This window comes from Phoenix dactylifera, chromosome 6, assembly GCF_051530095.1.
Source record: "Phoenix dactylifera cultivar Ajwa chromosome 6, Ajwa_hap1_PhDact_Kaust_v1.1, whole genome shotgun sequence".
Lineage (NCBI taxonomy): Eukaryota > Viridiplantae > Streptophyta > Magnoliopsida > Arecales > Arecaceae > Phoenix > Phoenix dactylifera.
In genome coordinates, this window is record NC_143195.1 from 2,013,695 (window position 1) to 2,038,765 (window position 25,071).

Consider the following 25,071-nt stretch of genomic DNA (forward strand, 5'->3'; position numbering starts at 1 on the left):
GATAAGAAGCAAGTTAATACCACTCAAAAAAAATATTGTGACTATTGCATAATTAGTGGGCATATGAAAGAGAATACTAGAAATTTCACCTAGAATTCAACCAAAAGGAAAAAAGTCGAAAGGAGATGCCAAGAAGAAAGGAAAAGTAGAATCTAACGTAACTGAAGCTGGGGAGCTACCTAAGCCCAAATAAGCAAACCCCGAGTTAACTTTAATGGTTAGATATAACTGCATGAAGAACTTTTTACTTGAAGATTCAAGTTAAACAAAGGACATTAGAGTTCTTATATATCCTGGTAGACAAAAGAAACTCATGTTGGAAAGTCTTAATTCAGAAGTTGTAGTTGTATGGCACCCCTTATTCCTGTCCCTATCTTCTTGGCTAGATCTAAAAAATATGTTGAATTATGAATGAACAAGCAATATACCTTGCAATAACTAAAAGGTATATTGATGAGGTAATTGCATGTGACTCCTTTATATGTTAGGTTATTATTGAGAGCCCATATTTATGGGATTAGGATGCAATTCTCTGCAGACAATAGTGAAAATACCACTTTATCAAATCTTAGAACATACTATATTTTAGTCAGGGAAACCAAAAAAATTAAAAAGCAAATCACTGAGCTCCTAGATCAAGGAATAATAAAGCCTAGTAGTTCTCCATATGGTTTACTTGTGATGCTACCGCCAAGAAAGATGGTTGCTGAAGTATATGCATTGATTATCATGTCATACACAAAATCATCACCAAAAAAGTGTGCCTCCTCCCTGGATTGATGTATCACTAGATTGATCAAGGCATGCATGCATGTCAAGGACACATGGAAAACAGCTTTCAAGGCAAGGCTTATTCTAGTTGCTAGTCATGCTATTCGGCTTATGCAATGCACTTGCTACATCGGTGCAATTGAAAATGAGGTATTATGGCCTTTTATTCACGATTTTGTTTTTTTGTATTTGGATGACATACTTATCGAATTAGCTGGGTAGACATAGACAACACATTGCAAAAGTCTTCAGTATTACAAAAAAAATCAGCTAAGGTTGAGATTACAGCAAACAGTTCAATTACAAGCGATTGTTAAACTATTTGGATAAGTTATATAAAAATCTGTTCTGCCTTCCATCAGCATAAACAAATTTTGCATAGTTGCATGAAAGAGATTATAAACCTTGCAGCACAAGATAATTGTTTTCTTTGAAGAGATAAGAGTACATCATGTTCTTCTTGAAGGCAGTTTCTAAGACAAAACAAAGTGAAAATTTGAAATGAAGACATATAGAAAACAATTAAGATGGCTACAACTGCAAATTGATTGGAACAATTGATTCTTGGTGTCACTTTCTCATGAACTACATATACAAAATTACAGACAACTACCATAGCAATTGGAGGCCATATAAATGTTCTGACATAATGACAAGACAATGAAAAGAAGACATTATGCTGTTATAAGGTACAAACGATTACCAGGAGACTCGTAGAAATCTTCTTTCCTTGCACCAAGGCTTATTTGGAAAAACAAAATGCGTAAAAGGCAGCAAACTTGCATTTAAAAGTGAAGAAACTTGCCCGGAACTTTCAACCAATGATGAATAGATACGCAAGGCAAGTACCCAATTTTGAAAGCTTGATCTCAGGAACTAGTAAATTGAGCACCCTGGCTGCTCCTTACAGTTTCAATTTGCCTAGTTCAATCTTTTTTGTTGGGTATGTATATGCTTCATAGTTTATTTGCTGGCCAAGGGAGCTCAGTTTTGTGAGGGTTGTTATTAGGTCAACCTGCAATGAAAGGACAAAAAACAAAAGCACTGATGAGCATAAAATGGTTGAGTTCTAGAGAAACATAATAAGGTGCAGCGCTTAAGAATAAGAGGATGCTTCAGCTGAGTAAGCACCATTCAAATGTGAGCATCCTTTAAGGGCATGTTTGGTTGGGGAGAGTTGGGCTTTCGAATAAGAATCGGAATGAGCGACTCCTATTCCGGTCATTTTTTTGGGGGAAGTCCCATTCCTTTTCGGATTCTAGGGGGCAATAGGAATACCCCCAATCCCCCAAAACCCAATCCCAACCCTTCCCTAGTATTCAAATTCCATTCTAATTCTAATTTCAATTCCGGTTATGAACAAAACACATCAAAAAATATGGTCATTCTGATTCCAGTCGTGAACCAAACACGCCCTAGATTCATTTGGAAGTTAACCAATGGATCCAACAAAGCTATGGTTTAACATCATCAAATGGGCGATCGTATATTGCAGTTGTTCAATGAAGCTTTTCTGTCTAATACAGGGCTCATCCAAGAGAAGCAAAATTCCAAAACAAAGGATGCTGGAAGGTGAATTTATAAGAAATTATTTCCTGGATATAGCATTGTTCGGCAAAGCTGAAAGTGGACCATCGTCTTGCTTAACAGAACAAACCAATGTCTTATTATTGATGGCGGTCGGAGTTGTGAGAGAGTACAAAGTATAGAATGAGAATCTTCGAAGCCAAATAAATGGAGATGGGCACTGTTTAAGCCCCAACAAGAAAAAAAAATGCAAGAGACAAGCATGCGATTTAATATCAGAGATAAATTCAATATTCGCTTAGGGAAATGGATTTGATCTGATGGGGCAGGCGCGACTTTTTTTGAGATATGAGAAAATCTGCACTTATTGTGTATATGGGTGTATACAAACTATCTTTGAACAAGATTAAGTAGAAGTATCAATATCTCAAAATATTAGAAAATGTCATTAAGTGTGCAATAATTAGCAGGTCTCACCTCATAATCAGTTTGTGACACAGTCTCTCGGCTACGCTGATACTTCTCAACCCATGGAAGAACTTCTGGATCTGATGCCAAATGGTTCTCTGTAGCCAATTGATCAGGACCCAGGAATCGAGACATGACAGCAAGCTGCAAACAATTAACCTCACTGTTACAACAATGACTAGTAACTTTACAAAACTGCCATAGGTTTAGCAATAATATAGGACAGTTCCAATGATAATGTGTATGATATATGTGGAGGTAAAGAGCATTGCATGAATGCAAAATAGTGAGATTGATATGTCAAATAAGCTTATATAATGACATGCATGCTTTATAAATACTGAACCCGAAGAAAAGTGTGTACAAATCAGGAGAATATCCTAAACAATCTATATGATTTTCTTGTTTATAGAAAAATAGTTATTAAAAATCCAGGCACTATTGAATGACAAAACTTACAAGCCAAAAACTACATGACTTTCCCTATTTGATCCTCTTGGATTTAGTTAGAGTGTCTCTCAAGTTCATAGTTGGATACATGGAAATTTGTTGGGCATATAAAACACTAAACTTAACTCTTTAATTTTTGGAAATTGTTGCATAAGCTGCATATTGTGGAGGGTGACTCCAATATAATCCAGGCTCAAAGCAACAACATAGTGGATGGTACAAAGAGATTATGAGTTGGCCCGCTGAAATTACGAAATAGATATGCTTTTACATATTTTAGCTAAACAAATTAATTAGGCTACTATTAATGGAAAAAAATTACCTGGCGAGGACCAAAGCCAATAGCAGAGAATTTGTTTTTCATTTCCTGGACAGAAGCCTTATCCCACTGAGGAATCCTTCCTTCTGGATCAGGATCTTGAGCATCACTTCGCCCAAATTGTTTGTCAAACAAGCCCCACTATTGATGTGGAAAAAAAGATGCAAATATGTCACTGACATAAGCTTACTTTGATAACCATATGCTGCTTCTAGCTGGAAAGAATACTTCCATATACTCTTAAAATACTGTACTTCATACAGATGCAAGACCAACTCGATGATCTAAATATTTGGTAAGATTGGCAGGTTCATGTAAAAGAATAGTAAGGACCCATAGATGGCACAGGAAATAAGTGAACATATAGTTCAAAGCTTTGAACTCTAGCATTGATGTGCATGAGCTCAGCATATTTTCCAAGAAAAGCATTCGTCTAAAAAAATGATTCCTTAAATCAGCTCCAACAACCTAGAGATGAAACTAAATAGGATGTCTCTAACTGCATTTCACTAGAACTGCTTACAGCAGCGAAATGGCTTCAGTGCTGCAACACGGTAATTCAATATAGTTTTTTTTTTTTTTTGAAATGTCAGGGAACAGAAAATTGCATATGCTCGCACCCAAACTTCACCCATATCATTTTCACATCAATCAGGACCTCAGGAATGCAATCTTCTATGTATCGGTATATTTAGATGACCAATAACTGCTGACAAAATTTGTATCCCAAGTCCCCCTGTTGCCAAGGTCAGAAATTTAAAAAATTGTATCATAACATGTGAATGAAAACATAAAAAACAACTGTATTATATCCATAACAAGATGATTAGGTAACATCACACTATAATAAATGAGTTGACTTTTAAGTATGTTTCATCAGTATTGTTGATATGATCGGTGGAGATACTAATTGAAAAGATTTGGCATTGAGTTGGAAAAACAAAATAATCTGATTAATATCATACAACAAGCTCATATAAATGCAGGATCAGTCTAGAAATAGACCTGCCCATTTGAACCATATGCTGTATATAATAATCTCCCTTTCTCTTCATTCCCACCACATTTGCGGATTGCAGAATCAAGAAAGGTTTTCTTTACAGCTGCTTGTGCTGTTGCAGAAAGATGTCTTAGACTAATTGAATTGTATTTTCTCGATTCATATAAATTTCAAAGGAGTCAGTAAACAATATGCTAAACTTACACTTAAAACCTAGTATTCTGGCTAGAGTTATAACTTATAACAGAACAGTAATTGTTTTCATGGTTTTGTTTACTGTCTTCAAAATGAGTAATGCTACCTGTAGCTAAAGCTTCCTAGTCCTCATAGCTCTCCAGTCTCAAATAACAAGCCAGACAATTCAAGTGCTATACATCAGCAGAGGTTGGGTTCACATACCATATAGGGGATGTGATGCAAAACAGGCAGATCTGATACAAATGGTGTTACAATAAGCAATGCTTTCTAAGCAAAAATTGGGTGAAACTTTGGGCACAAATAGCAGAATTAAATTAGATTATTGAAAGAAATATTTTCGGCAAATTGTTGCATGCTTTGTAAACAAGCAATTAACTCTTACTGCTATAGCGAGAACATTTTCTATCTCAAAAATAAAGTTAATCCATGATGGTAATGTTGGCCTGAAATATAATTATCCTTTTGCTTTGCACGGATGTAAGACAAGGCCATGCAACCTCTGGCGAAGCCTAGAAACATAGAATTTGCAAAAATATCTAAAAAGCTTCCGTGTCAACAGATCCCTCCCTCTAGGTGCTCAGGTAAGAACTATGTTGACATCCATGGGAAGTATGCAAATGATTTGATTTATTATTATTATTATAATTCAGGATATGTTAAGAATCTAATCAGACTTCCCAAAATTCACAGATCTAAATGTGAATGAAACACTGTAAATCTGAACAAAGTCATCAACAGAATTTTTTAAGTTTTCAGAAGAGTATATTACTACAATTGATGTCATACTAGTAACAATAGAATTTTGAAGATTTAATATCCAATTATGCAATTGTAAATGCTCCAGAACTGGTGAAGGAATCCGATGGAAATTCCTTGGCCTGCTAGTTATGTTGATTGTTTATGGCACAACTAAGCTCCGTTACATTTTTATCTGGGCCCATTAATTGTTTTTGCCAAAGCCATAGTTTCAATTCTTCTCTTACACCATTAAATGAATTTCTTATCCATGGTGGTCAAAAGGAGACAAGATTCCAAGAAAACCATTGCAACGTTGGACCATCAAAATTTCGCCACTTTTATCTGTACCAACAAATCTCCAAGGCCATCAGAGAGGACAATTCCACAAGGATTATACTGAAGTAAGTCCTAACTAACACTCTTTACAATGTTTTTATGCTAATCCTCACTAAAAGATCAAATGTGAACTCTAAATTAATTTCTACAGCACAGAGATACAACTTACCTGCAAACTGGATGAGGTCTGCAAATGAAATAGGCCCTCCCTTGGAGTAAGAATCTATTTCCTGTTTTGCTTCCACGAGGAGTTTCAAAGCAGCAGAAAGCCCACTATTTTCAGGTCTGCTGATTTCCGGACTTTTGTTGAAATAAAAAAAGGGAAAGAAAAAAGGAACTGGTTTTATTATCTTGAGTAACCGTACCTCACTAGGATAAGACCTAGAATGAAGAACTTTAGACTCCCAAGTTAAGTATGTGTAGTTCGTACCTTAACCTGATCGATCCATTTGGACCCCCAGATTTTGTAGCCTACAGACTTGGTTTTAAGAAATCAGTTCTTTCCAGAAATACACTAAAAGTATTTGGAACGAAAAAAACATTTCTTGGATCAGTAAAGTTTAGTAATCTTACCTTGTCATATGTCATGGCATCATTTAATGCTAGGGTCAGTAGAGATGATATGAGATCTGGGTATCCCTTCAAAAGACATGAAAGAGGTTATGATATTTCATATCTAACATGATTAACTAAGGGATAAACAGAAAATCAGGTCAGAATATATTCTTCACAGTGATTTGTTATGATGCCCAGCTGAGCCAGCACCATGAACTACATTTTACCTTTATAACCGTGAAAAGAGTATTTCGGATATTTGCTGCAAAAGGAGATTGAAAGGACAGATTATCGAAAACAAATTGCAATATAAATTAGAGATGTGAATGGTGTCAGAGAGCTTACACTGAAATTCTGAGCGTTGTCTACGTTGAATCAAATCGGCTGCACTGGCCATTCCTGGGAATGACCCTGAGCTTGCTATCATTTCCTAAGAAGGTAATCACAACTGGCAGAAATTAACATGACATCATTACTCATTCAAATTCATTAAAAAAAGGAAGGTAACTGAAATGAAGAATAGCAGTCATATGATCACATATTTGCATAATTCAGCAATGTTATGTGGACATGCTAGCTAATAAGCTTGTAAAAGGTACTGACTCTTTTAAAACTTGGGCGCCTCATGGGACTCTTGATATATGTGAACTAGATCATTTGGAGCTTTGTATGTATTCGCTGGCAAAAGTTTGCTTTCACATCCGACAATCTTGAATTGTGATGCTATAATACACATTTAATTGTGATGCATACAGAAATTACATTATCTGTCTCCCTATCCATGCTTGCATGTGTATCTGGATTATTTTAAAATAAATAGTTCTTAGTCAGGATTTCTGGACTGAACCCACGAAGCATGTAAACATGGCTACAAGGCAGAGGCCCTGTTTTCTAACAAACTACCATATTAGCTCAATTACGCCTTTCTTTTTTGACTTTCCTTCTGAAGAAGTGCTGATAACTATATGAAACTCTGACCAAAATTTGAACTATAGGGTGATAATGGAGAATTGGAGGTTCATATGATTCTTGTCTTTTCTGTGTGTATATTTGTGTTTATCTCCCCCCAAAAAATGGCCAATAAACACCATGCACTATCTCATTCAATTAGGTCCTAATTTACAATTAACTTCTGTTGCTGGAAATTGGACCCGGGGGCCGCCGCGAAGCCGGGGAAGGAGGAGCTCCGCTGTTACAGGAGGCGGACGGCGGTGCGCCGGCTTGCTGCGTCCTCCGCCGCGGGGGGTGTGCGAGTCCTAAGAGGGGAGTGCGTCCAGTCCTGTCCTGCAAAAAAGCCGGTGGCCGGGCTCCCCGGCGCCGGCCCTCCGATGCCTAAGTCAGAGGGGGCAAGTATGTGGAGAGAGCAGGGAGGAGAGTATGTGGAGAAGACAGAGAGAGCTTCGGGTTTTTCCTCCCGTTTTGGTCCCCCCTCCCTTTTCCCTCCAGGTTTCCCTTTATAGGAGGATTTTTGTTACCTGGGAGGTGACAGGAGGTTTGTCCTGTTTTGTAATAATTGGGCACCATGTGGCCCATTAATGGCGTAATGGAGAACGGGACCGGATCAGACCGGAATCAGGGAGTTGTCACGGTCGATCGGACCTGTTGGAGTGGTTGAACCGCCGGCTGCAGCGGGCCTGGGGTCCGTAGATGGTAAGTGCATTTATTACCGAATGAACCGGCGGTCAGGGAGAGCCATACGTTCTGATGGTTCAGTGATCCGGAGATCGTCTTGGGCCGTGTTCATTAAATGCCTGAGTGCATCGGAGACTTGAGGGAGTCTCATGCATTAATGGCAGGTCGTGCCGAACACCTGAGGAGATCTTATGCCTTGATGGCTTGGAGATAGTGGCAGGTCGCAAGCCGTAGGAGTTGTCAAGTCCTTTGGACTTTAGGCGGAGGTTGATCATTTGGCCAAGGCATCGGCTCGGCGAGGGTGCCGAGCCGAGCTGATCGCCCAATGGGGCGCCCTGTGGCGGGGCTGCTTTGAGTACTCCTGGTCGGCGCCCTTTAGGCGAGCACCTTCTAGCAGAGCGCCTCGGCGCTGTCTTTGGTCGGCACTTTCTAACCGAGCAGCTTATTTTGGTTGGGCACCTCTTGGCGCGCACTCTGGTCGGCGCCTTCTAGTCGAGCGCCTTCCTGGTCGGCATCCTTTGGCCGAGCAGCTTTCTGGTCGGCGCTCTTTGGCCGAGCGCCTTTCCGGTCGGCGCTCTCTAGCCGAGCGCCTCCGTGGCGGTATGACTTGGGGTTTTTCCCCCAACACTACCCCCCGACTTCCGAGTTCCAGTTGGCTACCAGCTGGAGCGTGGGAAGTAGCTTTAGTTGGGGCACTACGGATTCCGAAAATTTTAATTTGTTGCGCGTTTTGAATTATCGAGCGCTTTGAGGTGCCTTTAATAGGCGGCGTCTCTCTTTTCCCGAAGAGTCTCATTATTGGGGCACTTTTTGCGAAGCGTCCTCGCGTCGTGGGCTCATGATGGGGCCGCACGATCTTCGATTGCGGACGCCTTTCCGCACGATCCGATGGGGCGCTTCGATGTTCGAAGCGCTAGCCCTAATTAAATGCGTCGTTCTGTCTTTTAGACCGACACGTGTTATCATCTAACCGGGACGCAGCGTTTTCTTCGCTGATCCGGGCCGTTGGGGAGGTCTATATAAACTCTCCCCCGGCCCCCTGTCCTCTTTCTATTGCTTTCTGCTTCCAGCTTCCTATTCTTCCAGTCTTCCTCAGACCGAAGTCCCTTTTCTCCGGCATCTTTCCCAGGTCCCCATTCTTTTTGATTTCCCTCTCTTGTAATGGGTTCGTCGCCTAGCGAAGTAGTATCCACCATGAGTGTCCTGGAGGTCGAGATGACCGAAGAGTGGTTTTTCCCTCTTCACGGGTTCCGTTTGGAACCCGCCAGGCGAAGGGATCGGGTAACCGATCCTCCGGTAGGCTGGATCGGAGTGCACTCGGAGTCACTCTGGGCCGGCCTCCGATTTCCCCTTCACGGCTTTGTGAATGAGTTGCTGGCGGTATGCCAGTTGGTTCCGGCGCAACTCACTCCAAACGCTTGGAGGGCAGTGATGGGTTTCCTGTCACTGTGTTTACTACAGGGGATTTCTACCTCTGTCAACGTCTTCCGGCGACTTTTTATTTTCAAGTCGAACCCGGGAGACGGGGAGTGGCTCTACATCGCCCTCCGGGTGGGTCGGCCACTTTTTCATGGTGCCCCCTCATCCATTCATGGTTGGAAGGAGAAATTCTTCTTCCTGGGTTCTGAACGGTCCTGGGGGTTTGACCCCAGGTGGAGGCCGGCCCAACTTAAATCCATCAACAGGCTCCCCCAGCTTTCTCCGCGTGAGCAGGAGATCTTCGATATCATCCGCAGCCTTGGGGACGGGATTTGGCTGAACGGCCTCATTAGCGAGGACGCCCTGGTGAACGTGGGCTTGAGCTCGGCACGTCCTCAGGGTAAGGATAGTTATAGCAACTTCTTATTTCCTTATTGTTCTAATGTTCTAATTTTGCTTATCTTTGCAGACATCGCAAAAATGGTGACCAAGAGCGAAGTCCTTTTCGCCCGCTTCCAGAAGAGGGCGGCCGAACTCTCAGGAGAACCGACCGAGCCGAGGAAGAAAGCAAAGACCTCGGCTAAGATCTCGACGAAGACCTCGACGACCACAACAGTTGAGGCGCACGCCTCTCGCCCCGTGCGCCCTGAGGCTGGTCGGGGAGAGGGCGTGGGCTCTGGTGGAGCCACGACGGCACTTCCATGTCCGGTGCCGATTTCGCAAGTCCCTGGTCGGCGGGAAGCTCCAGATTCTGACCAGGGAGGGAGGACCTCAACAGATCTGGCACTCGCACGCCCCACCTCTACCACGCAGCGGTCCGGTCAGCCGTCTACTCGACCCCAATTCCCCAGCTCTGAGCCGGGGAATAGCCAAGAAGCAACGGGGTTGGCCGCACCCAGGCCAGCTGAGGCTGGTCTGGCGGGTTCTTCGGGTCCTCAGGAGCGGGTGCCTTACGCTCCTGGATGGGCTGTTTTCGAGGGCGACTCGGTCCTCGATAATGCACAAGTGGCGCGCGAAGTTCTTCGGGTCGCGCTGCTCCCGGCCGACCAGGCCAAAATTCGGTCCATGAACTACGGCGAGTTCATGGACTCCGCTATTTGCTCTTCCATCCGAGTAAGTCAACTTTTATCTCTGTGCAAATTTGTGTTTCGGCTTAAAACTGTTTCTCACATGTCCCTCTTGCAGCGCCTCCACGAGACCGAGACGATGATTCACATCATCCAGGACTATCGGGACCGGGCCCGAAGGCACCAAAGGGGGCGCGAGGAGGCCGAAACAAAGTTCCTCGCGTCTGAGGCCGAGCAGAAAGTGCTTCAAGCGAAGCTAGGGGCGGCCGAAGACGAGGTTCGGACTCTGGTCGCCGAACTTGAAGAGGAGAAGGGCGCGCACTCTTTGACTATGTCTGAAGTGCGCGCCGCGGAGGCCCGCCGGTCGGAGGCCGAATCGTCGCTCGCTATACGCGAGCAGGAGGTGGGGGAGGCTCGAATAAAGGTCCGAGATCTCGAGATCCGTCTACTTGACGTGCAATCTCTGCTCGCGGATCGCGAGAGAGAAATAAAGATTTTGGAGCGGAAGGCCGCCTACCACGAGGCTCGAGAGAAGGAGGCCCGGGAGCAGGCCCAGGACGCCGTCAAGCTCTTCCGCGAATCGGAAGAGTTTCGCGACTTGATGGAAGAGGAAGGCGTCAATGGTCTCATCCAGGGCTTCAAGGACTTCCGCAATCAGTTGCGGCGACTTCTCCCAGATTTCGACCTTAGCCTGCTTCAACCAGGCGCTGGGGTCGAAAACCCAGAAGCGGAGGCGGAGGTAGAGGTTCCAACCTCTGGCGGGACCGACCAGGAGGGTCAAGCTGAAGAAGGCGAGATCGCTCTCGAGGTCACCGAGGCAGCTCCCAAAGCCACCGTGGGGGCCTCGGCCGCAGAAGAGCCAACTATTCCTGAAGTCGCCGGGCCTGAGCCCTTGGTGTAGTTTTCCCCTTTTTCCTATCTTCTTTTTCTTTTTTGTAAGCCGGAGCGGCCTCTATACTTTGTTAAGGCCGGGTCCGAGCTCTTGTACTAGGCCTCCGGGCTTTTTGAAATGAATATTCATTTGTGTGGAAATTCGTCTATTGTAGTTTAAACAAGTCTCTGCTCGGATCTGTTTTAGGTTCCGAGGATATGGGCTCTAGGGCCTGAGCTTTTCCCGCCACAGGGTTTTGAGTTAGAGTTTGGCTTGCCGAGCTCTATTGCTCGGTTCTTCGACTAATGGTGTAGCAACGCTTGTGCTTATACCAAGGGTTTGGGCTCGGAACGTTTTTCCGAGCCTAGTCCAGAATTCGACTAAGCCCTAGGGCGGTCGTTAGGACTTGGGACTTCTTAATGCGACGAATTTCGAATCCGAGCCTCGGGTTGCCGGGGCGAACCGGATTCTTTTCTTACAAATGGACTGCATACCCGTCAGCCCGTGACGGGAATTCACCGGACTTGCAACAATGTGTCGGTGTCATGAGCATCCAATAATGGGTAATGTAAAAACATTAAATAAATGGGTACCTTGTACCGTATGCGTCCTTGCGCCGAGGCGACTGAAGACGCTTCTCTGCTCGGACTCCGTTCTTCGAGGACGTCGGCAGAGAAATCCAATAATACGTAATGTAAAAACATTAAATAAATGGGTACCTTGTACCGTATGCGTCCTTGCGCCGAGGCGACTGAAGACGCTTCTCTGCTCGGACTCCGTTCTTCGAGGACGTCGGCAGAGAAATCCAATAATACGTAATGTAAAAACATTAAATAAATGGGTACCTTGTACCGTATGCGTCCTTGCGCCGAGGCGACTGAAGACGCTTCTCTGCTCGGACTCCGTTCTTCGAGGACGTCGGCAGAGAAATCCAATAATACGTAATGTAAAAACATTAAATAAATGGGTACCTTGTACCGTATGCGTCCTTGCGCCGAGGCGACTGAAGAAGCTTCTCTGCTCGGACTCCGTTCTTCGAGGACGTCGGCAGAGAAATCCAATAATGGGTAATGTAAAAACATTAAATAAATGGGTACCTTGTACCGTATGCGTCCTTGCGCCGAGGCGACTGAAGACGCTTCTCTGCTCGGACTCCGTTCTTCGAGGACGTCGGCAGAGAAATCCAAGAATACGTAATGTAAAAACATTAAATAAATGGGTACCTTGTACCGTATGCGTCCTTGCGCCGAGGCGACTGAAGAAGCTTCTCTGCTCGGACTCCGTTCTTCGAGGACGTCGGCAGAGAAATCCAATAATGGGTAATGTAAAAACATTAAATAAATGGGTACCTTGTACCGTATGCGTCCTTGCGCCGAGGCGACTGAAGACGCTTCTCTGCTCGGACTCCGTTCTTCGAGGACGTCGGCAGAGAAATCCAAGAATACGCAATGTAAAAACATTAAATAAATGGGTACCTTGTACCGTATGCGTCCTTGCGCCGAGGCGACTGAAGACGCTTCTCTGCTCGGACTCCGTTCTTCGAGGACGTCGGCAGAGAAATCCAATAATGGGTAATGTAAAAATATTAAATAAATGGGTACCTTGTACTGTATGCGTCCTTGCGCCGAGGCGACTGAAGACGCTTCTCTGCTCGGACTCCGTTCTTCGAGGACGTCGGCAGAGAAATCCAATAATGGGTAATGTAAAAATATTAAATAAATGGGTACCTTGTACCGTATGCGTCCTTGCGCCGAGGCGACTGAAGACGCTTCTCTGCTCGGACTCCGTTCTTCGAGGACGTCGGCAGAGAAATCCATCGATGAAGGGACGAGCCGAGCTCATTGGTTGAAGCTGGTAAAGAATGAGCCGTGCTCGTTTGGCCAATAAAGACAACATCCCAACATATCGGGGCATCCCGATGAACCGGGGCGTCTCGACGTCTCGAGGCATCCCGGCCGAGGTCGGGGTAGGAGCACGAGCCGAGCTCAACAGTCGATGGAGCACGAGCCGAGCTCGTCCGGTCAGAGAGGACCGCTACTCAATAGTCGATGGAGCACGAGCCGAGCTCGTCCGGTCAGAGAGGACCGCTACTCAATAGTCGATGGAGCACGAGCCGAGCTCGTCCGGTCAGAGAGGACCGCTACTCAATAGTCGATGGAGCACGAGCCGAGCTCGTCCGGTCAGAGAGGACCGCTACTCAATAGTCGATGGAGCACGAGCCGAGCTCGTCCGGTCAGAGAGGACCGCTACTCAATAGTCGATGGAGCACGAGCCGAGCTCGTCCGGTCAGAGAGGACCGCTACTCAATAGTCGATGGAGCACGAGCCGAGCTCGTCCGGTCAGAGAGGACCGCTACTCATGTCTCGACGCCTCGAGCTTCCCGGTAACCGGGGCGTCCCGACGCCTCGGGGCATCCTGACCGTGGCCAGGGTAGGAGAACGAGCCAAGCTCGCTGATGGAGAGCGCACCATAAACTTATGGACATCTTCAGGGAGTCCACGCAGGTACTCCATCCCGAGGTATCAGGGCATCCCAACCGTGGTTAGGGAAGAAGAATAAACCTGATGCCATGGGATAATCAAGAAAATTGGTGAGCTCGGAATAAGTCCGCAAACCATCAGTTCATCGTGAAATGAAATTCATAGAGTGAAATTCATAGAATGGAATTTAATGGTTGAATAATGAGGGACCCCTTAGGGTTCTACTGGTGGTACACGCGGAGATTTTCAGAGCTCCAGCTCCGCGGAATGGGAGTCCCATTTAGAGACTCCAATTAATAAGTTCCGGGTCGGCGAATGCGCGTGACTCGGTATGGTCCCTCCCAATTCGGGGCCAGCTTCCCTCGCTCAGTTGGTCGGGAGGTTTCAGCTCTTCTTAGGACAAGGTCCCCTGGTCTGAAAGATTTGACTTTGACCCTGGCGTTGTAGTACTGAGCTGTCTTTTGTTGGTACCTCGCCATACGCACTCGGGCGACCTCCCTTGTTTCCTCGATCAGGTCGAGGTTGCCTCTGAGCTGCGAAGAGTTGGAGCTAGCATCGTGGTGCTCGACTCTTGGAGAGGGGAGCCCAATCTCTAGTGGAATGACGGCCTCCGTCCCATATGTCAGGTTGAAGGGAGTCTCGCCGGTGGGGACGCGGAACGTAGTCCGGTAAGCCCACAGGACATTGTATAGGTCTTCGACCCATTGTCCTTTGGATTTGTCGAGCCTGTTTTTGAGACCCTGCAAAATAGTACGATTTGTTACCTCGGTTTCTCCGTTCGTCTGAGGATGCGCGACCGAGGTGAAGCGGTGGTCAATGCCAAGCTCGAAGCAGAACTCTCTGAAATGGATGTTGTCGAACTGGCGACCGTTGTCAGAGATAAGGATGCGGGGGAGCCCAAATCTGCAAATGATGGATTTCCAAACGAAATCCCGCATCTTCTGCTCGGTGATCCGGGCGAGGGGCTCAGCTTCCACCCACTTAGTGAAGTAGTCGATGGAGACGACCAGGAACTTCCTTTGCCCGGTGGCCAGAGGAAATGGCCCGAGGATGTCAATTCCCCACTGGGCAAAAGGCCAAGGGGAGCTGATGGAAGTCAAAGGAGCCGAGGGCCGGCGCTGAACATTGGCGTTCCTTTGGCACCGGTCGCATCTTTGGACGAAATCCATAGCATCCTTCTGGAGTGTCGGCCAATAATATCCTTGGCGCAGAATTTTATGGGCCAAGGCTCGTCCTCCCAGATGGTTTCCACAAATTCCTTCGTGGACTTCGTGCAGGGCATAATTAGCTTCCGTTGGGCGAAGGCATCTGAGAAGGGGAGAGGTGAAGGATTTCTGATAGAGCTTTCCCTCGTATAGTATGTATCGGGTGGCGAGGCGCTTGATTCGGCGAGCCTCTCGTACATCAGCAGGGAGGGTTTCGTCTTGCAGATAGCTGATGAGTTCATCCATCCAGCTTGGCTCGAGCTCGGTGCAGAGGGTCTGCTCAGGCTCGTCTGTGCTGGGCTTTTGGAGATATTCCAGGACTGCCTCTTTGGGAAGCTCGCTCATGCGAGAGGACGCCAGCTTTGATAGCTGGTCGGCCCTGAGATTTTCCGACCTGGCAATATGTTGAATGTGGAAAGAGTCCAAGGTCGAGGCGAGATCCCGTACCTTCTGGAGATACTTCTGCATGGTCGGGTCTCTAGCTTCGAAGTCGCCCACAATTTGGTTGACGACGAGCTGAGAATCACTGAAGGCCTTCAAGTCCTTCACTCCTAGCTCTTTGGCTAGCTTAAGCCCGGCGACGAGCGCTTCATACTCCGCCATATTATTGGAAGCAGAAAACTCGAGGCGCAGGGCCTGCTCGGCGACCACCCCCTCCGGGCTGGTGAGAATAAATCCTGCTCCACTACCCCCCGAGTTTGAAGAGCCATCGACATGTAGAGTCCATGTCAAACTTGGGGTCTGTTCCAACGGTGGCTCAGGTTCAGACTCGACCTCATCTGGTATGGTGCACTCGGCTATAAAGTCTGCGAGTGCTTGTGCTTTGATCGCCGGTCTGGGCCGGTACTCAATGTCGAATTCCCCAAGCTCAATGGCCCATTTAGTGATCCGACCCGCACGATCTGATCTCTGCAGGATCTGCTTGATCGGCTGGTCCGTCAGCACAGCCACTGTGTGAGCTTGGAAGTAGGGTCGGAGCCTCCGAGCTGAGATGACCAAAGCGTAGGCGGTCTTCTCAAGCTTGGAGTATCGGGTCTCAGCATCCCTTAAGACCCGGCTGGTGTAGTACACCGGTTTCTGAAGTTTCCCCTCCTCTCGGACCAGGACCGAGCTTACTGCTACAGGGGAGACAGCTAAATACAAGTAGAGGAGCTCACCCTGTTGAGGCTTCGTGAGTAGGGGAGGGGAAGCCAGCAAGTGCTTGAGCTCTTCAAAAGATTGCTGGCACTCGTCCGACCACAAAAAGTTCTTCGGCTTCTTGAGGGCTGCAAAGAATGGAAGGCAGCGCTCGGCTGAGCGGGAGATAAACCTCCCGAGGGCTGCCACTCGGCCCGTGAGCCGCTGTACCTCCTTGACCGTCCTGGGAGGCGTCATCCTTTGGAGGGCTCGGATCTTCTCTGGATTGGCCTCGATTCCTCGTTGTGTAATGATGAAGCCGAGAAATTTGTCGGAGGTGACCCCGAATGCACATTTAGCTGGGTTGAGCTTCATCTGGTACTTTCGGAGTGTGGAGAATGCTTCATTGAGGTCGGCTATGTGGTCTTGCGCCGCCTTGCTTTTCACCAGCATATCATCCACGTAGACCTCCATGTTTCGGCCTATTTGGTCTTTGAAGATCCGGCTGACCAGCCTTTGATAAGTCGCCCCGGCATTTTTTAGACCGAATGGCATCACTTTGTAGCAGTAGGTTCCCCCGTCGGTGATGAAGGCTGTTTTTTCCTCGTCTTCTGGCGCCATGCGGATCTGGTTATATCCGGAAAAGGCGTCCATGAATGCCAGCAGCTCGTGACCCGAGGTGGAGTCCACGAGCTGGTCAATGCTGGGAAGTGGAAAGCTGTCCTTCGGGCAGGCTTTATTCAGGTCGGTGTAGTCCACGCACATACGCCACTTTCCGCTAGCTTTTTTGACGAGGACCACATTGGCGAGCCATTCCGGGTAGGATATCTCCCGAATGAAACCGGCTTCAAGGAGCTTGCCGACCTCCTCGGCTGCTGCTCGTTGTCGTTCAGGGGCGGCGCCTCGCTTCTTTTGCCGCACGGGCTTGCAGGTCGGCTTCACCTGAAGCCGGTGGACCATGACCTCCGGGTCTATCCCCAGCATATCTACAGGCGACCAGGCGAAGACATCCATATTGTCCCGTAGGAAGTCGACGAGGCGACTCCTCTCGTTTTCGCCAAGGCCAGAGCCGATCTGCACGGTTAGCTCGGGAAAGTTCTCTCGTAAGGGAACTTGAATTAACAACTCACCAGGCTCTACCCGCTCTTTCTGGGGGTTGACCCGTGCCTCCATAACTTCAGTTGAGGGCTGGTCAGTCGTTGGGGCGGGCACCTCGGCTGGTCGTCTTGCCTCGTGGGTCGCTAGGTAGCATCGCCTTGCCACCATTTGGTCCCCTCGGACTTCACCGACTCCCTGGCTGGTGGGGAATCGCATCAGCAGGTGGTGAGTTGAGACCGCTGCTCGGAGGGCGTTGAGTCCTGGCCTTCCAAGGATGGCGTTGTAAACCGAGGGCAGGCGTATCACAAGGAAGCTCATACCCACGGTACTTTCACGAGGGGCGAGCCCGGCTGTGACCAGAAGGTCGATCTCGCCCTCTACTGGGACTGAATCCCCAGTGAATCCAACTAGCGGAGCATTCATCCTCCGTAGCTGTTCTTTTGTCATCCCCATTTTACAATAAGCATCAAAATACAAAACATTCGCCGAGCTTCCATTATCAACCAGGATGCGTTTTACATCAAATTTATTTATGATCATGGAGATGACCATGGCATCATCATGGGGAGTTTCGACTCCCTCTAGATCGTCATCTGAGAAGGAGATGGCTTCAGAGGTGCGCGGGCGCTTCGAGGAGGCTCCTTCCCCTGAGGCTTCCCCAGCCGAGGTCCCTCCTCGGATAGTGTTGATGACGCCGGCGATGGGCCTGTTGGCATTAGAACCTTCAGGCTGTGCTGCTCCTTCGGCTGGCTTCTTTCCTTCACGCCGGCCTTGTACAAACCGATCGAGCACCCCTCGGCGAATGAGTGCTTCGATCTCATTTCGGAGCTGATAACAATCCTCGGTATCATGGCCGTGATCCCGGTGAAAACGGCAATACTTCCGGAGATCACGCCGGATTCTGGTGTCTGGCTTTGGAGGGGGGAGCCGGATGCAATCCCGACTCTCAATCTCCATGAGGATTTCAGCCCGAGGAGCATTGAGGGGAGTATACTCTTCATACCTCCCTTCAGGTGCACGGGCCTGCAGTGGGAACCTCGGGCGGAGTGACCTCTGCTGCGGCGGTCCTCTCAACCGGGGTGGACTTTTCGGGCGGGGCGGATTCTTAGCTCGTCGTGGAGACGGGCTTCTGGGTCGGCTGCGTTCCTCACGGCGCCTCTTCTTGGGGTTCTGCTCGGTCCCGCCCCGCCTGACGGCCACGGCTTCCTCAGCCTTGGCATACTTCCGGGCTCGAGCGAACATTTCTGTAAGGTCCGCTGGGAAATTCTTCTCAATCGAGAAGAGAAATCTGTAGGACCGGGCTCCAGTCTTCAGCGCCGACATGGCGATTGACTGGTCAAGCTCCCGGACTTCCCATGTTGCGGCGGTGAACCGGTCCAAGTATTCCTTGAAGGATTCTCCCTCCTTTTGTTTGATATCAAGGAGGGAGTCAGATGTCCGCCGCTGGGGCTGGCTGGCGGCAAAGTTGCCAGCAAATTGTCTGCCGAGCTGCTCAAAGGAAGAGACAGTACTCGGCTTCAGCCCGGTAAACCAAAGCCGGGCTGGTCCTCGGAGTGTCGCCGGGAAAGCCTTGCACATCATGGCTTCCGAGGCTCCTTGTAGGGCCATTAAGACCCGGTAACTCTCCAGGTGGTCAAAGGGATCTGCCTTGCCGTTGTAAGGCTCCACCTGGGGCATCTTGAACCGGAGGGGAACCGGTTCATCTTCAATCTCCTGGGAGAAGGGCGACTTCGTATTGAACTCGAAGTCGCCGTTACGTCCCGATTTTCTCCCGTGGAGTGCCTGGATTTGGCGCTCCAGCTTTTCGACCTTCTTGTCGAGTTCATCATTCTGGAGGATCGCTACAGCGGTTCCTCCGGGTGCAGGTTGCCCTGGAACCGACTCAGCTTCTGAAGGCTGTGGCCAGCCTCCGCGATTTCTGACTGGGTGCTCTCTCCAGAGGGAGGCCTGGACTTGAAAGTCCTGACCTCGAAGAGGAAGCCCGCTTGTAGGGGGCTCCGGTTGAACTGGAGCCGGGGGAGGCGGTGCTGCTGGGATGCCCCTGGGTTGCAAACTTTGGACGGCGGTAGCCAACGCCTGCACTTGCTGCACCAGGGCATCAAATTGTTCCGGTTGAACTTGAGGTGCTGGCTCAACCGGGGGTGGTGAGTTCCGAACGGAACATTCTGGGCTTGGTGGAGGACGTCGAGAGGCGTTGGAAGCCCCTTTGCTTCTTAGCTTCATGGTAGCGAACTCGGACCCTTCCTCTAGCGCCAACTGTTGCTGGAAATTGGACCCGGGGGCCGCCGCGAAGCCGGGGAAGGAGGAGCTCCGCTGCTACAGGAGGCGGACGGCGGTGCGCCGGCTTGCTGCGTCCTCCGCCGCGGGGGGTGTGCGAGTCCTAAGAGGGGAGTGCGTCCAGTCCTGTCCTGTCCTGCAAAAAAGCCGGTGGCCGGGCTCCCCGGCGCCGGCCCTCCGATGCCTAAGTCAGAGGGGGCAAGTATGTGGAGAGAGCAGGGAGGAGAGTATGTGGAGAAGACAGAGAGAGCTTCGGATTTTTCCTCCCGTTTTGGTCCCCCCTCCCTTTTCCCTCCAGGTTTCCCTTTATAGGAGGATTTTTGTTACCTGGGAGGTGACAGGAGGTTTGTCCTGTTTTGTAATAATTGGGCACCATGTGGCCCATTAATGGCGTAATGGAGAACGGGACCGGATCAGACCGAAATCAGGGAGTTGTCACGGTCGATCGGACCTGTTGGAGTGGTTGAACCGCCGGCTGCGGCGGGCCTGGGGTCCGTAGATGGTAAGTGCATTTATTACCGAATGAACCGGCGGTCAGGGAGAGCCATACGTTCTGATGGTTCAGTGATCCGGAGATCGTCTTGGGCCGTGTTCATTAAATGCCTGAGTGCATCGGAGACTTGAGAGAGTCTCATGCATTAATGGCAGGTCGTGCCGAACACCTGAGGAGATCTTATGCCTTGATGGCTTGGAGATAGTGGCAGGTCGCAAGCCGTAGGAGTTGTCAAGTCCTTTGGACTTTAGGCGGAGGTTGATCATTTGGCCAAGGTATCGGCTCGGCGAGGGTGCCGAGCCGAGCTGATCGCCCAATGGGGCGCCCTGTGGCGGGGCTGCTTTGAGTACTCCTGGTCGGCGCCCTTTAGGCGAGCACCTTCTAGCAGAGCGCCTCGGCGCTGTCTTTGGTCGGCACTTTCTAACCGAGCAGCTTATTTTGGTTGGGCACCTCTTGGCGCGCACTCTGGTCGGCGCCTTCTAGTCGAGCGCCTTCCTGGTCGGCATCCTTTGGCCGAGCAGCTTTCTGGTCGGCGCTCTTTGGCCGAGCGCCTTTCCGGTCGGCGCTCTCTAGCCGAGCGCCTCTGTGGCGGTATGACTTGGGGTTTTTCCCCCAACAACTTCAATGCAAGGCTAATTTTGGAATTGGAAGATGAGATTCTATAGCATAAAATGATGAAAATGATAACAGATTTCATTATGCAAAGAAATGTATAATCATAAGCCTTTCAGATCACTACACCTTAAATGTAAATCTCCCCATTATAGCAAGGAGTAGAAAGGATGAAACAAGAAATGATTGTACAGGATGTTTACCAAGCTAAATCACCACTTGAGGATACATGTAAGAGATCCCCAAGCAAGATGATCCGCTTCTTTTTTAATTTCAAAAAACTCTCCTTTCCTCTTCATCTTCTTCTTTTCTCTTTCTTTTAGATTCTCGTTGTCTGTTCCTCTAGCCATGCAGAAGATTTCTCCTAAAATATGACATTCTATTTTCTCCTTCAAAACTAAATTATGTGGCCGCTTACGGTCATGGCTGACAATAATCTTTTTGTTAGTGTTTTATCATGATATTAGATGCTCTTTTTCTGAATCACTAAAGATCAGGTGTAAATTCTTCCTCTTTGCAGGAGTAAGAAATTGTCCTTATGGGTTACTGTTTTATAACACAACTGACAGAAATCATTCTCATATGGTTCCCGTACCCAGGACCAAATAACTTGTTGGCTCAATTTCATGATAAGCTATATAATTGATCCTTTCGAAGCCACCCACTACGGCCATCTACTGCTCATTGATCCGCCCCCACTACTTTCATCATGCATTCATATGGACCTCCTTCTTACTGTATGCTATGCCCCTAGAACATTTCTAATTCAAAAAAATCATGTTTCCATAATCTCACCATGTGAATTGCCATAGAGAGAGTAAATCTGAAGAGTACAAGATAACTTGTGAAATTATCCAATTAGCATGTCATTTGTTCAGTAGCTTTTTTTATGTGTTTATACATGTGTAAGTATGCAATGTACCGTGTATAGATACACACTGTAGTTAGCTTGTAATTTGGGGTGTTGATGCGGGAGCATCCTTTGAGTTCATAGAGTAGTCAACAAAAGTCCAATAATCCAAGGTTCTTTTTTAATTTTATTTGGTTTAACAATTATTTAGGTTTAATTTTTGTATTTTGTTTCTTTCATTAATTGATGTGTTTTATATAGGAAAGTGTCCTGGAGCTAACCGTAATATTCAAAGAGTGCTCCTAATAGTCAAATAGGGGGTAAATTAGTGAGACTTTTGAGGGATTTCTTTCAATATTTGTAACAGCCCTAGATGACTCCAACTAGGAACTATCTAGGTTTTTGTTGAGTCCATAAAGAATCCAGAAAGGGTCCTGCAAGGGGATGTATGCTGAAAAGTATGAAGTAAAGAAGGTTGTGAGCAAGCTGTCCGCACCCCCCCCATCCCCCTCAATATCTCTTCCATTCTTTCTTATTCTCTCTTCTTTCTCTACTAATTCTGCTTTCTGTTAAATGCCTACCACAACTATTTTAGATATTTTAATCAGATTTCAGGTTTTTTTAGATACCTTTCTAGTATTTAATCAATGCATCGAAATATTTGTTGATTTTAATATCAGTAGGGATTGCAATTCTTATTCTCTATTATTTCACTGCTCGGATCTGAAATTTATTGCTGCCTGTTTAAATCTGTGTACATTGAATTGCTGATATCTGATTATAACCTTGTTGTGAACTATTTAAAAAAGCCTTGAAATCCCTAATTCTTGGCTTTTCCTATCCTCTTTCACACATAAAACCCTAGAGTAGGGTCATATCACCTAGAAAAATAATACCAGTTCTTTGTTGCCCTATTCTTGGGAGTTGGACAGCAGGTAATAAACTGCTTTAAACCCTAAACTATCCTATTCCTAGGGTCCTCCCACACAATGCGTACCATCCTAAATTGGCTGTGCATTAATTTGGCATCAGAGTTAAGGGCCCTGCTTTTCCTCGTTGCTTTCGCTTGATCTCCCTTGCATCCTCTCCTTTCTTACCACCCTTTCATCATGAGTTGACTTTCAAGATTGATGCTTTCTATCAGCAATGTCGACAACGAGAAGAAGATCTTTGAGCATATGCTTACTTCCTTGTATTTAATCCCCATATTGGAATCCTTGTTGATTTCAATATGAACAGGGAGTGCAATACTTACTCTCTACTATCTGACTGTTCAGATCTGAAAGTTATTGCTGCCTGTTTAAATCTACGCACATTAAATTGCTGAAATCCGATTATAAACTTATAATAAACTATTCAATTAAGCCTTGAAAACCTAGATCTTGATTCCCCCTGTCCTCCTTCACACGTAAAACCCTAGAGTAGGTCTGGTTGATCCTTCCTTCACCTAGAGAAACTAACAATAGTTCTTTGTTGGCCATTCCCAGGATTTGGACAGCACCTAATAAAGCTGCTTTAAACCTATTCCTATGGTCCTCTCATGTAACACATGTAACTTAGGACACTTATTGTGGCCATCTTGCCATGGATATTTTCTAACCAAAACATACAAAAAGCTTGAAAACACATCAAGAATACAAAGAACTTGATTGTTAGTGTCAATAGCCAAGCTCATTCCTCACATTCAATTGTAAGATGTAAGTAGCAATTGGAACAATGAGAACCCAATCTCTAGTGCCACCTCTCTTGCATGTTCCATAGAATTAATAATTTGAAGGGTCTTCAATTACCACAATATCATCACACATACTAACATGAGGGGAATCAACCCTACAAAGATTCAAATCACAAACCGTACCTCAAAAAGAAAACAATATTATTTCAATTTCAAGTGGTACATACCATGCCAATGACCGCACCAAAGCAGCTAAGAACATCCCTTCGATTAAACCGGTGCTGTCCATCAGGAACACCGGAATCGCCGTCCCTACGTTGGCAGCAGATTCCACCCTGGTTTCACACAACCAATTTATTGAGCCTCTCGAGCAACAAATATTCAACAAATGATAAGAATTTTGTTGCAGCTAAAACATAAAAGGAAAAGAAAAATAAACAAAAAAGGACATCCATTTAGGGCTCTTTTGGCTATAACTGAGCTTTGCACAAAGAAAGTATAGCAAGAGAAAATGAAACTGGGCTACTGAAAATATTTGAGAGCAAATTAGAGAAGACACCTAGAAGAGAGAAATGAAGCATACATTGGTGTGTTTAGGTGCGGCTAACGAGAGGGAAGGCTGAGGAGAGTGGGGAAGGACTGAAGGGAGAGTGGAGAGGAAGGAGACTCCCGCCATCTGTGTTAACCGTCTAGCCGTCTCTCTTCTCGGTCTCTGGGGGCGATTTTGAGTTGTGAGAGATTTTGAGTTGTGAGAGATGGGATGATAAGGTGGCGATGGAAACTGTTATCCTGAACGCTGATATAAGGCAGGGTTTTAACGTCCGTGGGATCCACTCTCCACTCAGCTCCTCCTCCCCCACCCCCCCCCCCCCCCCCCCCCCCCAACAACCCTTTTTTTTTTTTTTTTTTTTTTTTTTTTTTTTTTTTTTTTTTTTTTTTTTTTTAAGCTTTAGCAAGAGGGGGGTTTGAAGAGAACCTCACCCGCCAAGCAATTTCTACTGGATTCTTTTTCCGCCGGAAAATATTCGTACGGGCAAACAAACTTTACTCATATTCTCTTCATTTGCGGGGGAGCTCCACCAACATGGCAGTCCCTTTCATGTGTGAGCACGTCACACCAGCACCATTTATATACCAGCAGATCGGATTAGCAACTCATCGGGCAAACTGGACGGAAGGCATCCGGTTTCCGCATTTAATCGACGTCCGTGAATTTCGAATCTGGGCCACTTCGGTGGAATGTTAGCCCCGTTCCAACCATGCTACCACCTCAGTGGTAACCACTGGTTCTTTTTTCCGAATGAAAGCTACATGCTTCTTATTCCCTATTCATATTGCTTGGTTTGACTTGAAATCTGGTTTTCTTTTTTTCTTTTCCCAGAACAGTCTTGGCTTTTAATCATCTGGGAATGAAACTTGGGACTGTACAAAAAACTAGGATTCAAAACTCTCCTTTTCAAAGAAAAGAAAAACAGAGTCTGAAGAGGCACTCGGCTTTAGGTTTGGCTACAACAGTCCAACCTGTGACAGCTTACCCAATGATGACAAATACAACTTGGAAGCAGACATTTCAATTTTGGTGACTCCTATTTGATTTGGATCTACTTCTATTTGGCTGAAAAGTGATTCAAGCACCATCTTGGCATGGATGAAATGGGAGGATGATCGATTGTACTGCTCATGCTTGCAAGATTTTTAAGGCATTAGATTATCGTCAATTCATTATCTTAAAAGTATTTCTACAAGGAGGTAGATTGGCAAACTAACTGGCTGGAAAGTGTTCATTATTTTAAAGCAACTCATATCTAAGTGGAGATAAATCTGAGATAAAGTGTAGTAGCGTCTTTTTTTCAGAATTCAGATGAGAGCATCCATGACTGAACTTCGAGCGAGCATTAGAACTAAGCATGATTT

General features: G+C 46.8%; 1 protein-coding gene across 2 annotated transcripts; it reads right to left on the reverse strand.

Annotated features, from left to right (window-relative positions):
* Positions 1-1,299: 1,299 nt before the first annotated feature.
* On the reverse strand, positions 1,300-23,955 carry TL29 (ascorbate peroxidase 4). 2 transcript variants are annotated; one of them, XM_008804735.5, is made up of 11 exons: positions 23,741-23,955; positions 23,385-23,492; positions 6,708-6,792; positions 6,590-6,624; positions 6,381-6,446; positions 6,238-6,278; positions 5,977-6,107; positions 4,541-4,647; positions 3,539-3,676; positions 2,776-2,910; positions 1,300-1,786 (listed from the first exon to the last, which is right to left on the reverse strand). In XM_008804735.5, the coding sequence occupies exons 1-11, from the start codon at positions 23,831-23,833 to the stop codon at positions 1,676-1,678; spliced, it is 1,050 nt and encodes a 349-aa protein (XP_008802957.3). In that variant the 5' UTR covers positions 23,834-23,955; the 3' UTR covers positions 1,300-1,675. The 2 variants fall into 2 exon arrangements, with proteins under 2 accessions (XP_008802957.3, XP_088579227.1); XM_088723101.1 differs by having other exon boundaries at positions 6,708-6,810; positions 23,741-23,947.
* Positions 23,956-25,071: the final 1,116 nt, after the last annotated feature.